Source organism: Blastomyces gilchristii (genome assembly GCF_000003855.2).
Source record: "Blastomyces gilchristii SLH14081 genomic scaffold supercont1.11, whole genome shotgun sequence".
NCBI lineage: Eukaryota > Fungi > Ascomycota > Eurotiomycetes > Onygenales > Ajellomycetaceae > Blastomyces > Blastomyces gilchristii.
In genome coordinates this window covers 1887672-1904244 of record NW_003101672.1, presented here as the reverse complement: position 1 = coordinate 1904244, position 16573 = coordinate 1887672, and the positions used below count along the sequence as shown (strand labels likewise).

The window sequence follows — 16573 nt, the reverse complement described above, 5'->3', positions numbered from 1 at the left end:
TTATATGAATACGCGGACATTATAATATGTACAGTACAATCTTGCAAGCTTGTTTTTAGTGAGGCAGAGGGCTAACGCTACGGGGGATTTTCGAAGATGGTATCTGATATCATGGAATATTACTACGTGTACGAAGTAGATAGAACTGGGGAGAGGAGGAAGTCCATTTCCCCCCCTCCACTCGGCCAAACTCCCAGGCGGTGAGTGAGACTTCCATGAGCAGCAGAGTACGGTACATATGTATGTACGGTGAGCAAATAGATAGATTCCTAAAGGTAAGAATGGCGACGGGCACGAGATGACTCTATCCATTGGATAAAATGTGATACTGCAGTGTGAAAGTGCATAGTTATGGTGCGCCCGTGGTGGTGCTATATATAGAACGGAATGGGGGACCTGGCATATGAGTGTATTGAGTACAGTAGTTATGTATATCCATGTACTCCGTACCTGAGAACTACATAGTACATAGTTACCATAGTAATATCGTTAGTGTCCTCCATATTGCGGGGGCCTGCCTGTTTTAAAACTCAAATATTTAGTTAAGTTTTATGCTTAATCGCAGCTTTTTAGTTTTAAGTAGTTAATTGTTCCGAACGCAAGACTTCACCTCAAGATTTCTCCCCTCCCCGCGGCCTCTCAAGGATGTATATGTGGGGGTTTTGGTTTATGCGTGTTATTGACCCGGCGTTGGTGTCAGTCAGAGAAGATGCCTGTCTGTAGACTTGTCTGTCAGCTTCTGGGTATTCATTCGAGTTCATTCATGGGTTGGGATGGGATGAGTAGAAGAGAACAGGGCAGATTCAGTAGTTGTTTGAATACTCGCCGCTGCAGAGAAGGAAGAATTGGACAAGAAGCGAAGAAGAAGAAACAGAAAAGAAAAGAAACCGATTGCTTACCATCATCCGCATTCCTATTGAGTTGCTGTGTTTGTGCTGTTTGGCCAGAGCCGCATTCCTAGCAAAGAATGAACAATCCTAACTTATTTGTTTATATATCGGGTGTTTTAAGCTGACCATTATTGCAACTACAGTCAAACAGTCAATTTCAGCTCTTGAGTGCCCTGATGGTGGTTTAGTTTACTCATTTCTCTCCCGAGCCCCTGTTGGTTAGTTAGTTACCCGTCTGGCGCAGCGCTGTTCCTCCTCCTCCTCAACAAATGCCGTTTTGCCCTCGACTTGCATGGCTAGCTAGTCCGTGGCTTGTATGCGAGACTAGTAAATATGCACGCCGCCAACATCTGCCGCCAGTGCATCTGGCTATTGGACAACCCTTGCGATGAAGGGTAGGCCCCCAGCAGATCCCCGCCGCCAAAGCCCGACTTAGCAAAGTTAGGTTTTCCCCAGAACGCTGGTTGTGACTTCTAGCGGCGGGTTGATGTGGTGGTTTGATGTGGAATTGTGGATGGAATCATATGGCTTGCTTGAAAAAGAGGGAAAAGAAATTATAACTCAACGCCATCAGGGACCTTCGAAAACCTTGAACCTGCCCAGGCATACCTAGGTAAATGAATTGTTGAAGAAGTTGAGGAGGGATGGATAGAGCCCTATCCTATCCAAAGCCCTTGGCATCGAACGTCGGGCCCTGAGGTAAATATCCCAACCTGTCACAGCCTCGCCCCCGGCCCCGGCCAAGTCTATGCATTTGCGGTTGTCTGTCACTCTCTGACCCTTGGCTGCCTTGCCCGTGGTGAGCGTGCCCAATGGTGTCGCAGGAAGGCCGCCCGGATCCCTGAGGGGATTGTCGGGGCCAGTTGCGATATCCGGCTCGTTGGCTCTAAGAAAAGAAACAGAATAAAAGAGATCTCGTGTCCAGGATTCTGATACAACCCCTCCGAATGTGTGTGTGATCTACGGATTAACTTCTTTTCTCTTTTCCAACTGTGTGGAATCCCTCGCTGCTGTTGGCTATTTTCTAGCTCCCAACATGCCACTGGGCCAGCAAACCTGCGATGTTTGCTCCTCTGCTTGCGTGTTAACGCGATTCTAATTTTCAAGCTACGGCCCTTTTGCCTGACCAGCCTCCCGCCTCATAGAGTGGTCCCTTGCCCGTCCTGCTGTCTGGAAGAGAAAACAAAATGTTTTCTTCTCCACTGTGTTAATATCTATCGTCGAGTTCATGTCTACCGTGCGGCAAATAACAAGAACACTAGCAGTATGGCGTTCTTTGGTATACAAAGGCCACAGGCTCCCAATCCCTATGGGCGATCCAATACGCCCACCATCAGTGCACCGCTCCCCTTCCCGCCATCCTACTACATGGAAAATATCTCCACATCTATATTAAATCCGTCACTGCCGCACTCAGGACTTGTCAATCCAGATCATTTTCAACAGCCTCCCCGCCCTGCACCTCCACGTCCAGATGTCGTCGCTTCTCAACACCCCCAACACTCAGCTCATCCTGCTGTTCACCAAACACCGCCTCCACTGGAAGATCACCCAGCATATCGAGATATACACCCCCCAATGAACAACAGCAGCAATATCGTCAACGGCGACGAGAAAAACAAAAACGATACGCACCAATTCATCTCATATAACCCGTCGGCTTACGATATCTCAAGGTTGTCAATCTTGTCGTCACAAGACCTGCCTCCCACCCCGCCCAACTCTCCGCCCATATTGCCATTTCGCTCGCCTACCCCTTCGCAAACCCGCTTTACTTCCACTTGGATACCCCCGGAACAACTAGTTCAGCCTATACCATGCTACGAAAGTCGCCCAAAATGGCATCAATATCATCATCATCTCTACCCCCCCTTAAAGGACAATGCCCCTACTACCTCCAAAGCCTCCGCGCGCGCGAGCTTGTACAGCGTGACCGACCAGGACCATATTTCCTCTAGTGGCTCTCCTGATCTTTCCGACCTTCTTTCCGGGAAGCTCGACGAAGTCATCACCTCCATAGGCGGCCAGGAATTTAGCGGAATGGAACAAGATTTACGTAAGTTGCTATCGACGATTACGCTCAGTGCAGTTATGGCATGCTAAAAAAAAATTGACCAAATTCCTATGTAGACGTGAGCTACCACCACCCTCAGCCGCCACTTCGTGGCGGAGACTCTGGAGGCGGGCGGCCATTCCGAGTTCGCAAACGCCGCACGTACTTGTCAAATATCAATTACTTCTCCAAGGTGTATCATTATGCAAATTGTCGGCTGCCGGATACTCTCACCCCTTTGCGACTGTAAGGTTTTTTCTTTTACTGCTCACCTATCAACTTATTGCCTTGGGGGCTATAAATTTAACTAACGCCGTTCCCTTTTGCCGCCTCTCTCGCCTTACAGCTATATACCTACATATCCTCTCCTCTGCCTGGCAGCGCGCTTCTCCCAACGAGTCTACAACAAACCCACCGGGGCTGAGCGCGAAACCCGCGTCGAAGCCGACTGGCGCCTCGGCACAAAGGCAATGGTCATCAAATCCGAACCAGTCGATAACATGAACGTAATCGTCTTCGCCATCCGCGGCACGCACAGCTTTCGCGACTGGGCCACGAACATGAACTCCGACCCCGTCGCGCCAGATAACTTCCTCGACGACCGCGGAAATCTGTGCCACGCTGGTTTCCTCTCCGTCGCGCGCCGCATAGCCAAGCCCGTAGCCATGCGCCTGCGGCAGATCCTTGACGAAAATCCGTCGCGCATCTCTTCCTCTCTCGTGATAACAGGGCACTCAGCCGGCGGAGCAATCGCCAGCTTGCTATACATGCATATGCTGTCGGAGACATTGAAGTCCGACTTGATTCGGATGCGCGACTACTTTAAGCGAGTACACTGCATCACCTTCGGCGCGCCGCCAGTGTCGCTGCTACCGTTGCAGAAACCCGTTGGGCCCGGCCGTGACCGCTTCCAGAAATGGTTATTTTTCTCATTCGTGAATGAGGGCGACCCCGTACCCCGCGCAGATAAAGCGTACGTCCGCTCCTTGGTAGACCTGTACATCTCCCCGGCACCGCCGCTGCCGCGCTCCCCTTTAACCGCCCAGGGGGAGAAGGAGAGCAGCGCCACAGCCCGAAAGTCAACCTCGAGCCTCCAGCAAAAACTCTATCGCCTCGGCGGCAGAAAGCCTACAAGCGACAAAAACAAAAGCAGCAAAAATAACAACCGCAAAAGCGACTTGGACGAGACCCACGACCAGATGCCGACAGTCGTCTGGAAGACGCCTCCTTCGTCGCTGTGCGCGGCGGGAAACCTAATCCTGCTCCGCGGGGCCGATAGGGAGAAGCAGAGAAACCACTTGCTAGATGGCGGGTATGTGGAAGCGTTTCTGCTGAAGGATGACGATCTGCAGGACGTGGTGTTTGGCGATCCGATGATGCATGTCATGGAGCTGTATGAGCAGCGGATTGAGATTTTGGCTACGAATGCGGTGACGGCGCGGTTTTCGCTGAGGTGAGGGGATGGTACAGACTAACTCCGTCGAAAGGGGGCGGGGCGGAGTGGAGTAATTTTAAGGTTTATTATGGACGGGATCGTTTTTAGTTACTTACTGGGAGTTTTTCTCGGGGGATATAGGTAAATATACACCATTTAGCATAGATAGGTTATTGCGGCATGTCTTTTTTCTTCGTTTTCCTTTCAATATTCCCCGGCCTTTTTTTTTTTTTTTTTCTTGCATGGGCCTAATTTTTTGCTCTTCTCTTTCCCTTCTTTTTTATTTTTCTATATTTGCGCGTGGTGTATCTTTATTCATTCATTCAGATCCCATCTACGTACTCGCACATTTACCGGAAAGGGCACAACAGCACACAGACGCACGAATGGAGAACCAAAAAGAAAACGGGGAGCGTTTTTCGTTAGTCCTTCAATTTTTTCCCCCTTCCCATATATTCCTTACATGTTTATTTTTATTGTTATTGTTCCTCCCCCGCCTCTACGTCTCCATACCTACCGCCTCCCACATACAGATATCCATTATTAGTTAGGTTGTGTTTGGTTTTAAACCTCGGTTCACTTGTAAATATATCTCGTTACATTCTTTTCCTCCCAGCACTAACACTCATTCTTGCTGTTTTTGCCCCTCCCTTCTTCTTACTGAGAATCCGATTGAGGGCTTAATCAATACCTCATAGATAATAGAAAGAGACCAGAGACCATGTCAGTTCTCCTCAACTCTTGATTTCTCATATATTGAAATAAACAAAATTATTTCTTTCAGTATCTGTCATAATTATAAAATAAGTGCCTAAAAAACGCGAGGATTAGATGCGCTGTGATGGGCAAGGGCAAAGCGAATTAGAAAAACCACGTCTTCATGCTGTTATATATTTTCACGTTTCACAAATTTTTTTGTTAAAAAAAAACTAACCGCCTGGCCCATGTTGCTAGAAGATAAAAGTACTGTACAGAAATCATAAAAAACAAAAAGGAAAAATCCAGAATCGATATCTATTGAAGTAGTCAATGCCTAAAGGTATCGTGGGATGAAAAGACTCGGAAAAGGGAAAACAGAAGGGGAAAAAATTAGAAAAGACTTCTACAATGCGTCGGTGATACATCCGTGACTTGCGTCCTTGACGGTTCTGCGTGGTGAAGGGGGAAGAAAATAGTGGTTAGTTTCAAAGCCTCATAAAGACAAGAAAACACGATGAATATAGTAATATGAAAGGAATAAAAATGCGCACCTAGCATATTTACCCAGCGTCCCTCTCATCTTCATCCCCGTAACGGGATTTAATCCCTTCTTTTCCCGATCGGCCCATTCAACCCTGCGCTGCGCAAGGATATCTTCAGAGACATTCAGGTCAAGCAAGCGCTTCTCTGCGTCGATGGTGATGACGTCGCCATCCTGGACGAGCGCAATGGGCCCGCCGACTGCGGCTTCGGGAACGATGTGGCCGATCAGGAAGCCGTGTGAGCCGCCGCTGAAACGGCCGTCCGTGATTAGGGCGACGGATGAACCGAGGCCGGCGCCCATGAGAGCAGAGGAGGGCTTGAGCATTTCTGTTGGGGAGGGGGGGGTTGAAAAGGAAAAAAAGTTTAGCGTGAGGGTTTTACGATAGGATTTGCTCTCCCGTTTTCGGGAGGGTGAGATGTAGAAAAACTTTTACGTACCTGGCATTCCGGGACCGCCCTTGGGCCCGGTGTAGCGAATTACCACGACCGTCTTCTCGTCTTTTGAAATCTCCTTCCGTTCCAATGCGGCGATGAAGTCGTCTTCATGGTCGTAGACCTTCGCTTTACCGGTGAACTTGGTGCCCTCCTTGCCTGTGATTTTACCGACGCTGCCTTCCGGCGCCAAACTTCCGCGGAGGATCTGGATGTGTCCGGTTTGCTTCATGGGGTTGCTGAGGGGCCGAATGATTTTCTGATCGGCGGGGAAGTCAGGGACCTTCTCGAGGTTCTTGGCTAGGGTTTGGCCGGTCACGGTCATTCCAGAGCCGTCGATGAGACCCTCTTTCAGGAGGAATTTGAGTAATGAGGGAGTACCGCCAATTGTATGTAGATCGGCCATGACATATTTACCGGAGGGTTTGAGGTCTGCGAGGAAGGGGATGCGATCGCTGACGGACTGGAAATCGTCGATTGTGAGTTTAATGCCGACAGAGTCAGCAATGGCAATCAGATGGAGTACGGCGTTGGTGGAGCCACCGGTGATGTTGACGAGAACCATCGCATTCTCAAACGCCTGGCGCGTCAAGATGTCAGATGGCCGGATATCTTCCTTGAGAAGTGTCTTAATTGCTTCGCCAGCCGCCAAACATTCTAGGTCCTTGGCTTTGGATTCTGCAGGGTTCGACGACGATCCCGGTAGAGTCATACCCATAACCTCGATCGCCGAGGCCATGGTGTTGGCAGTGTACATGCCTCCACAAGCACCGCCACCCGGACAAGCATGTCGAATGATATCGTATCGCTGGGCCTCAGTGATCTCACCTGTTAGGAATTGGCCGTAGGCCTGGAACGCAGAGACAATGTCGATATCGGCGTTGTTTTGGGTTGCTGCGCAACCAGGCTTGATTGTTCCGCCGTAAACCATCAAACTTGGTCGGTTTATTCTTCCCATCGCCATAACAACACCAGGCATATTTTTGTCGCAACCGGGGATGCTAATGTTGGCATCATACCATTGGCCGCCCATGACCGTCTCAATTGAGTCAGCAATGAGATCCCGACTCTGCAAGCTGTACCGCATACCCGACGTGCCCATACTGATACCATCACTAACGCCTATGGTGTTGAACTGGTAACCGATAAGCCCCGCCTTTTGCACCCCTTCGCGCACACGGTTGCTTAGATCGAGGAGGTGCATGTTGCATGGGTTTCCGTTGTACCAGACACTGGAGATGCCAACTTGGGCTTTCGACATATCTTCCGGGGTAAGGCCTGTGGCGTAGAGCATGGCCTGCGAAGCACCCTGGGAAATAGGTTGTGTGACATGTTGAGAAACACTGTTGAGCTTTTTGTCCTTTGAGGACGAGGGTGAATATGGGGATGAAGTTGCGGAGAAAGATCGGCTGAATAGAGCGTTTTAGGTTAGACACAATCCGTTTTTAGCAACTTCAATACTTGACAGCTATATAGAATCCTTTGAAAACATACGAGGATAATGGGAAGAGCAGCCTCTTGAAGCTGTTGGGCATCTGGGCCCGTGCCTGTAGGCGGAGCATCGCGGGTATATATTAGATATGACTAGGTCGAAGCAAGCGCATGTCAAACTGAAGCTGCCTGGTCCAGGTCAGTCAATTTTCCTCACCCTCAACTTGGTAGCGTCCAGGCCAATGGATCTCTAGAATGCTGACCCTGCGTCCTCTGCGTACAACAATATGCGGACTGTTGGTGAGGAATGTGTCGTTGTTGTGAGCGCCGAAAATGGTGAAGAATTGAAGATATCCAAATTATAAGCTTCCAAGCTGGTGTGGAGATGGTTAGGGCGGCCGATGTCGGGAGCCTCGGTCTTGGCATGTGCTGGCCAATCACGGGCTGGCTTAAAGGTCAGCACGCTCACGATGACTTTCTCTAGGCTAGGTATTGAATGGTTCTCTTTCTCAATCCTTATATCTGGCGATTTTATTGCTCTATATATATATGCTGTACAATATGCTCTAGCAATGCAGAAATTTTATATTATGTACAGAGTCATGAAGGGAGGCACCCAAACGCAAAAGAACTGTGTGAGATTCAAGAAGTAGGAATGAAAGGAGCATCGAAGGGAGACAAGAAAATAGTCATCGAGTGTCCCTTATGCAGCACAAAATTGTAAAAGGACAAAACTGCGAAAGTTATATGTCATCGCAGCAAACAAGGTACTATTATCTGTCTCCCTTGCATCAATAAGTGGACCGGAAGGTAAAGCGGAATGGGCCGCGGTTAGTGGCCAGAGTCATAAGCAGCATTGAATGTCGTCATGGTATAAACCGAAGTCAAGGTGTAGGTGGGAGGGTTATTTTTCTTTTTTTTAGGGGGGAGGCCGGGTGGAAGATGAAAAGAAGGAAAGAAAGGGGGGGGGAAGAAGAGGAAAAGACTCTGGGGAACGAAAATGAAAGTAGAGGAGCGGAAACTGAAAAGGGAATCAAGGAGGAACAGATCATAAGGTTAACGGAAAGGTGGTATGGAAACAGTAGTAAATAGAAACACTCAGCTCTCTCTAAGGAACTTCAATATCTCCCCTCTTCAGCCCTTCTGGAACATCAATAGCCTCTTGCACCCACGGCATTTTCGCAATCTCATCTAAACTCATCCGCTTCGTGCTCCTCGTAAGTAGTCCTTCAACACATGCCCTTGCATCTTGGCGTCCCTCCCCCTTAACCGGATCCCATTCGCCGTCTTCATTGGCAAACCGGTACCAGGACCACTCGCAGCGAGCTATCCGATGTGGGGTTCGCGCGCGAAGTTTGGCAGGGTCGCCTCTGGCTCCCGGCAAGGGATCGAAAGGAAGTCGGCTTTCCATAATCGCGTACAGCAGGACCCCCATCGCCCAAGCATCCGTTGACCGGCCATCGTATGGTTGTCCCATCAATATTTCTGGAGCCGCATAATCTTCACTACCACACCTCGTCTGCAGCAGAGGGCTGGCTGGAGGTTCAGGAATGCGTCTCGATAAGCCGAGATCGCTGAGGGTGACGAGGGCGCGGGGATATCTTCGCCAGTCGGAGACATCCTGTATCACTGACGCGGGTATGTTTACAAGCACATCTATGAAGGGAGGATTAGCACAGATTTCCTAAATCGGAAACATATGAGCGAAAGAAAGATGGTGTAGTTTTGAGGAAAGATTCAGCGGGTAGCTGTACTCTCAAGTTTAATATCCCGATGCACAACAAAGTTTGCATGTAAGTATCGCACGGCAGCCACCAGCTCTGAGAATATTCTGCGGATAATGGACTGGGATAACTGGTTTACTGCCCGACTCGCGAACTCGAAGAGGTCACCACCAGGACAGTAGTCCAGAACTAACAAAGATCGTTTGTTGTCGCCGCCAAACGCTTTCAACTGGACGAGGGATGGATGATTGAGAGATTTGAGAATCTCGACTTCTCGACTTAACGAGGTTTCAACTCTTTCTTTGTCCGCTCCTCCAGCTGGGCCGTACTCGACGACCTTTATCGCTACTAGGCGTGGGGGCTGTGACGTATTGCCAGTTAAAGCAGACTCCATTTTATCGCCAGGATCATCCCTTACAGCCAGAACCACCTGGCTAAATGTCCCGTGCCCTAATTTGCGTAGCATTCGGTACCTACGGGGTTGTTGCGTCCTAACCGACATGACATGATATGTGGGGGTTTGAAGGTCAGGTGCCAGTAGGGTCGGGACTAAGTCTGTATCACTGCTGTCATAACCACTGCGCGCGCTCCGTGGAGGGGTTGGGAGGCGTGTGGGAGAAGGGAGCGCAATCCCACGTCGGACAGCCAAATAATCCTCACGCTGCATATTGCTGTGGATCATCATATCTTGAGTAGGTGTGGTGGTGCCATTATTGAGTAGAGTATCGGATGGATTGGTCTTATGGGGCGGAGGAACATGAAGCGTATCTGGCGTATAGTCACTAAGACTTCGATTCCGAGCGTGCCTATTCAGTCGAACAGCCTCAGCGGAGCCTTCTGGTTCAGGTAGCTGAACTTCTCTGTTGGGCGGAGCCAGCGCCCCAGAAATATGGCGTCGGTTAGAAGGCGACCTGGGTCTCTCTGATGATCCGATCCTACGGATACTAAACGTGGATCTACTTCTCGAGGATGTAGAAGGTGTCCGGGATGGTGCCTGGCTAGTTGTGGATTTCCAGGGCGAGGCTCCTAGTAAGACGGGAGATGGCAGTGGAGTGATATCTATCAGGGCAGCTAACTGAGGTGATGAGAAAACCGAGCTAGGAGATATCGACCCAGCGCATGAATGCGCCGCTGCAAGAGCAGTCCGAATACTTGGCGCACGGCGTGGTAGGCTAGTAGAGGATGTGCTGGAACGAAGGGGTATGTCAGGCTCGCGAGGCGCATCTGAGAAGGGTTTGGTGGGATGGGCCGACGGCAGATCTGTGCATATTTGAAGCGAAGGCGTCCGCGGTATTGAGATAGATTCTGTTGTTGGAAACGGAAGCGATGTATTATTTGGGGCAGGTTTTGAAAGCACGTAGTTATTTCCGCCGTCGGTATAACCCTCCGGCGAGCTTATGTCTCCTGCGATTGGAGCAGGGTGGGGCTTTCTCGGTGTGGAGGCGAACGGCGAAGGCTCGTGAGGATCTGAGTCGGGTTTGACCGGGAGCTGGGGGTCTGTACTACGCCCATTATCTTGAGAGGGCGGCTCTACCACAGACTTCTGGAACGGAAGGCGGTGCATCGCCCAAAGGTACGTGGCGCACGAAGTTGTAGAGCTCCCGCGTTAAGCGTATAAAGTGTGCTTGAGACGATGGGTCTTAGGCTGGAGAAAGTATGCACGGAATCGAACCCCGGGACATCCCAAGGGACTATAACATGGGGAAATCCATACAGCAGCGGTGATACTGGATATATAGAATATGTAGTTGCAGCGGGAAGCGGGAAGCGGGAAGTGGGAAGTGGGAAGTGGGAAGCTGGGTTGCGACGTTGGGTCCGGGGCGGGATGGAAGCGGTGCAAGGCGGCAGAATATACTGAGATTTCCTGATTCGGCAGGCGGAGCGGTCGTTTTAAGGTTTGGACCAGATCCACACCGCCTTGGCGCTTGACATTGCTTACGTAGTAAATCATATGAAGTTAGCGTGTAATTTATTCTGGAGGCGATTCCTTTTTTGGCTGTACGGCTAACATCTGCACTAAGACTAGCTTAGGCACAGGATCTATCTATATATTATTTACAGCGTAGACTTGAAAGGAAGTGCCCAGGAAGAAATATATTTTATTTCTGTGTTGCTACCATATGGACCGTTTAGGCGCCTAAGAAAACGCACATAATTAAACTACCTACTGCGGTCGATCCTCCTCCCATCCTGCGACCTTCGCATTTATCACTTGGTTCCAGTCAATGACATCAGAGGTCGGTATGCATTCGTCGACGTCCATGTTGCAGTTGGTGTTTCCCAAGTTGCTGCCACTGTTTATCATGCCAATGTAGTAATCCAATCCTCTATTCGATGTATGGAATTTCGGCTGCTGATGTACTTCTTTGCCGCGCCCTTCTTCCTTCCCCTGCTTCATCGTCTCGAAAGCAGTTTCCTACCAGGTGGCCGGTTAGTTTATTGCTTCTCTGTGAGCGGGGGAGGGGGTTGGGATTGTTTCTCCTTACATGACAGACAATTGCGATTTTAGCTTCTTTTAATTCGTCTTTCAAGAGGGCCTGTTTGAGCTCGGTGAAGTCCTCCTCATCACACAGCGTTTTCCATCCTTCAAAGTTCTCTTCTTCTGAACCGCTCTGATCCCGCTCGGCTATCTTGTAAGCCCAAACTTCCTTATCGAAACCAGGTTTCTTTGCAAGGATTTGCGATGCAACGCTGGGCTGCGAACTCCCCTGAATGCTTGCCAGATTTTTAGACTTGTTCAGATGTAACACAGGTAAACGACGGAGCATACTTCCCTCAAAGTCTCCCAACCTATGCGTCTCGGGAAGGTTGATGTCAATTTGCCGGGTGCAACGACATACATAGCGCGGAACTGTAACCGAGTAGATAGAGGGAGCTTTGCCATCGCTTGCTCTAACCTTGCCAGCTTCTCATATGCCTCTAACTCATCCCCACTAGTGAGCGCTTCCACTTCTTGCCGTGTCACTCCCGCCTTTACTAGCCGTTGGTCGATTTCCTTAAGGGCATCCGGAAGCAACTTTTTATGTGTTCTAACCATCGTCCTCACGTAATGTGCATGGGAGGTTTCAAGAAGTCCTTTTGGAAACACGGCGTTTGTACTCATCTCCGCACTCCCATCAATATCCATCGTGACATTTGACTCAAGTTGTAGCTGTCCATCAGACTTGTCCGCAGAGCTTGTCGGAATACCTAACACGTGTGGTCCTGGGGTAGAACTAGGGAGCCCGAAGATGGCACATGGATCCCATTCTGGACACCAACCAAGTAGTCCAATGTGGAATCCGTCGCGCCTGAGCCACTCGATCATATCCTCTACAGTAGCCGGCCTCCTTTCCACATTTGAGATGGCAGGTGCCATTTCCTCTTCAAGTGCTTCGGTAATGCAACGTTTCGCGCTCGCTTCCACGCTCCAAGAAGTAGACTGACTCTCTAGAAGATCCCGCCCTCCAAAGGTATTCGAGGAAGTGGTGAATAGTGGTAAAAGAAGAATTAACAACTGCTTCGGTGATAACTATGTAGGTACTGCGTGAATGCCGTATAGGTATGTAGGCCACGTGTAGAGTCGTAGGTTGAAAGAACTTCTGGTGTCCAGCGTAGCAACAATGTGTTGACCTGCCTGTTAGCAACACCGTCCAGAACACAGAGATGGGGAAGTCGCGACATGCTAGGGGAACTCTGCCGAACATTGAATTAGCTTGCCACTTACCGCTTTTTAGTACTTAGGGTAGTCGCGAGGTTGTTCGGCATGTTGGTTCCGCAACCTTCCAGAGCTGGGTGTGGCATATACATGACCATAAAGATGAGCATGTACATAACTATAGAAGCTGAATGGGAGGAAAATATAATTTTTATGGAGCAGAAGTATAAATTAAAAAGTCCAGGCATAAGAAAGGTCCGTGAAACTCACGAGGGATGAACCAGATATGGAAGAGAAAATTGACAGAAAGGAAAAGCCAACTAAAAGTCCTCTATATACATACAGCAAAAGCAAACCCGTTATCATGCGAGTCTCCAACCAGAGGAGATAACAATCAAAGATGCTCCACATACACGCCAGAGTGGAAAGAGACGGGGTCAAATAAGTTGTACCAAGTATTTTTAATACATTTGCAATCGAAAGGTAGAAACATGAAGCTTCAAAGGTAGGGGCGACTTTTTTGCTATATTCATTCGGAAAATCTCAAATGACGCTGCTAAATGACGGAATAAAAAGCCGGCCTCAGTTGAATATTTTGTTTTGTGAAACCGCCTGTGAGTAGAACACCAAAATCACGCCGAGATTATGAGAAGAACGCCCGTCTCGTAACCTATAGAAAAGGCAACATTAGCAAAAGTTGGTTTTACTAATTGGAGGTCAAAGACGCAAAACTTACAGCCCAAACACCAGCCACACTGGCGACGATTCCTCCAGATATCATCATAGGCCGCAGGCCTCTTGTACTCTTGAACAACATGCCACTCAAAGCGCCTGCCAATATACTATTTGCCGCATCATGTTTCCCTCTAAAATGCCCCAGAGTGGAATTAATTCCATTATATACCATTGCAAGCACGCCCGCAGAGTTGCCCAGGAACGGGCCTCTTCTGGTAATCGAGTTGAGGACACCGTTCAATCGAAGTTTTGGGGGCGCAGTCACTGGAGTTTTCCGGAGGCCTTCAATCAGACCCCATGTACCTCCAATCGAAAGCGCTGTTAGATATGTAGTTCCTGTTCCATAGCTAAGATCGTCTGACCAACCCCTTGAGGGGAGTGCGGAGCGGGAGCCGGGTAGGTCATCGAGCGCGGAATCTTCGAGCGAAAGGTAATCTAGTGTTTCTTGGTTCAGTCCGGCGAGAGGATGTAATAGTGAGGGGTCTGGCATTGCGCTGCCAGAGAGGAATGAGGATGCATCTTCGGCAGAGGCAGGATCGAACGTAGAATGGGAGGGGCCGGAGGGAGCAGAAGAGGTAGAAGAGCCCTTTCGACCAGAGAGAGTATCCCAGATAGACATGATGGCAAATTAGGAATATATTATACAAACAAGCCACAAAATCTAGAAACTGGAAAGAGAGAAAAAAAAAGGGTTCCTTGCGCCAGCTGCGCTCCTGGATATGCCCGCGTTCTCCGGGATAACGGTATTTATACAAGGGGTGTAGTTCTGGGTTAGGTCTTGAGCGGAAGAAAAGTCGGGATGGAGATTGTCGCTCTTGCGGCTCGATTGCAGCTATAATTTTTCCTCGGCGATCGGAAAATCTTTGATTCTACGCTATACCAGGAAGCAGAAAACTTGACCTCGCTAAGTGCGCCACTTGACCTTGTTACATAATCATGACCCCGACCTCGCACAATACAGTAATAATCAGTTGGTAATTGACTTTCAATCTTTCAATCCACTCATAGTCTCATTCATTCAGCTCATCAACCAATCAAAGCATGTATAGCTGATTCATAATCAATTAAATGAATAGATAAATTCATATAGAATATAAAGAGATATTTTACAGAATTTTAAAATATATCAAGATAAAAATATTTAATAATTGATTTTAAATTAATTTTAAATTGATTCTGAATTGATTCTGAATTAATTATAGTAATAAAAATAGATTTAATCTATATATTTAAGTAATTAATAATTAATTGAAAATCAGTTAATAATCAATTCAGTATAAATTATATAAATACTTACTTTATTATTAAATTCAAGAATAATTTTAGTATTAAATTGATTTTAAATTGATTCTGAATTAATTATAGTAATAAAAATAAATTTAATCTATATATTTAAGTGTAAGAGGTCTACACTGAATAGATTAGTATAATATTGATAGATCTTATATAACAAAGATAAAAATATTAAAGAAGAAAAGAAAGAGAAAGTGTGAGAATCAGTGATTGAGATAAATATTTATACATATATGTAGTGATGTATGCAGTGAAGCTTCAGAGTGAGAGAATATACACACATTTATAGCAGCTGAGAATCAGCAATTGAGAATAACTGAGAATTGAAGTGTATACATTCAAGAATAAAGTAATTGAAATCTGGGAAGTGTAATAAAATAGTCTATATAATTAATCAGATGTAACCTGTCACATTAATTCTCTCTTTCAGAAGCAGTTCTCATCAGTCAAGAGCCGCTATTTCAGATAATATGAAACTCAGAGTTCAGATCAGTTAATCATAGCTGACTCATTTCACAAAATATTACTGACTGCAGTTATAAGATCTCTTATTGAGAATATTCTCAATCTCTCACTCAAGCTCATTATCTTCTTCTATGATGCCTGATAACTGTTAGTTAGAAGTTAGTTGAGAAGAAAATAGATCAGTGATAATGTGATGAAGCAAGCTTGTATAAAATACATCATGAATTTCTGATGATATGTTAAGACAGTAGTTGTAACTATCTAGAACTTCTATCACTTTATACTTGATATAGTGATAATCTAGCATACAAGATGAACATGTAGTTTGTATATTTTTAAGATTCAATTATATCAGATCTTCTATCTTATATTGTTCAGTGAGATCTTATTATTATTATTATTATTCTTCAATTATAGATGTATACAGTCAGAGACTATGACATCTACCTGAGAACTTTTAGTTCTCAGAGTTTTTTCTATATCTGTAAAGTTAACTATTATACATTCATCAATTTCAGATATGCAAAATCAGAAAATTCCAGCTCAGAATATAAAAATCATTTACAAATTACAGTGTTTTAACATCTTCTGATACTTTGAAATCATTTAACAATATCATGACAAAGGAAAAGAGAACACAGTCTTAAAGATAGACACATTAAATAGATAGATAGAAAGGAATTGAAAGAAAAAGATAAAGTAAAGAAAGACTGTAATAAAACAAATTATTAAAAGATAGTATATAGCTGTTTTAACAGACTATATCTGGTTGATTTCCTCCTCTTCATATTCAGATAATTCTGAATTTAGCCATTTTCTTATAGCTGCTTGAGTTTCTGATAGAAAGTCTATTAAGTATTTAATGTCTGTCTCAGTTGAGAATAAGAATCTTATATTTAATTGATTTAGATTATACTTCTCTTTCAATCTAACTCTGAGACTATTGTATAATACACAGTGTATTACAATATACTCAGAATTCTCATTTGTATTGCAGAATGAGCATTCTATTAAGTCAAATCTATCATCAAATCTTTGTATATAAGATTTGAAATAGTCATGTTCTAGTTTCAGCTGTATTATAGATGAGAATATTTTCTTTTTACATTTAATTGAACAAGATTTCCACTTGAGTTTTGTTTCAAATCTTGAATAATATATACTCTTCTTTTGTTTCTGCCAGCTTTCATTTCACTTGTCTAAACAAGATTCTTTTATTTTTCTCTTTATAAAAGA

The 16573-nt window shown here is 46.4% G+C and overlaps 6 protein-coding genes across 6 annotated transcripts in view; 2 read left to right on the top strand and 4 right to left on the bottom strand.

Annotated features, from left to right (window-relative positions):
- Positions 1-535, top strand: part of BDBG_05765 (vacuolar protein sorting protein Vps66) — a 2721-nt gene extending 2186 nt beyond the window's left edge. The window contains exon 4 of the mRNA XM_002624211.2: positions 97-535. The gene's annotated coding sequence lies outside the window, so the exon portion shown is untranslated. The remainder of the gene's footprint in view (positions 1-96) is intronic.
- A 64-nt stretch (positions 536-599) lies between these two features.
- On the top strand, positions 600-5190 carry BDBG_05764 (uncharacterized protein). The gene is made up of 3 exons (XM_002624210.2): positions 600-2946; positions 3021-3189; positions 3290-5190. The coding sequence occupies exons 1-3, from the start codon at positions 2157-2159 to the stop codon at positions 4398-4400; spliced, it is 2070 nt and encodes a 689-aa protein (XP_002624256.1). The 5' UTR covers positions 600-2156; the 3' UTR covers positions 4401-5190.
- On the bottom strand, positions 4908-7830 carry BDBG_05763 (dihydroxy-acid dehydratase, mitochondrial). The gene is made up of 4 exons (XM_002624209.2): positions 7547-7830; positions 6059-7461; positions 5629-5947; positions 4908-5526 (listed from the first exon to the last, which is right to left on the bottom strand). The coding sequence occupies exons 1-4, from the start codon at positions 7612-7614 to the stop codon at positions 5481-5483; spliced, it is 1836 nt and encodes a 611-aa protein (XP_002624255.1). The 5' UTR covers positions 7615-7830; the 3' UTR covers positions 4908-5480.
- A 146-nt stretch (positions 7831-7976) lies between these two features.
- On the bottom strand, positions 7977-11052 carry BDBG_05762 (CAMK protein kinase). The gene is made up of 2 exons (XM_031722304.1): positions 9238-11052; positions 7977-9139 (listed from the first exon to the last, which is right to left on the bottom strand). The coding sequence occupies exons 1-2, from the start codon at positions 10769-10771 to the stop codon at positions 8592-8594; spliced, it is 2082 nt and encodes a 693-aa protein (XP_031579150.1). The 5' UTR covers positions 10772-11052; the 3' UTR covers positions 7977-8591.
- Positions 11053-11289: 237 nt separating this feature from the next.
- BDBG_05761 (uncharacterized protein) lies at positions 11290-12565 on the bottom strand (the record flags this gene model as incomplete). Its single annotated transcript, XM_002624207.2, has 3 exons — positions 11290-11623; positions 11694-11997; positions 12048-12565. 3 exons carry the CDS (start codon positions 12563-12565, stop codon positions 11372-11374), a joined length of 1074 nt encoding a protein of 357 aa, XP_002624253.1. The 3' UTR covers positions 11290-11371.
- A 175-nt stretch (positions 12566-12740) lies between these two features.
- Positions 12741-14387, bottom strand: BDBG_05760 (mitochondrial import inner membrane translocase subunit tim23). The gene is made up of 3 exons (XM_002624206.2): positions 13581-14387; positions 12914-13514; positions 12741-12788 (listed from the first exon to the last, which is right to left on the bottom strand). The coding sequence occupies exons 1-2, from the start codon at positions 14196-14198 to the stop codon at positions 13488-13490; spliced, it is 645 nt and encodes a 214-aa protein (XP_002624252.1). The 5' UTR covers positions 14199-14387; the 3' UTR covers positions 12741-12788; positions 12914-13487.
- Between the last annotated feature and the right edge of the window lie 2186 nt (positions 14388-16573).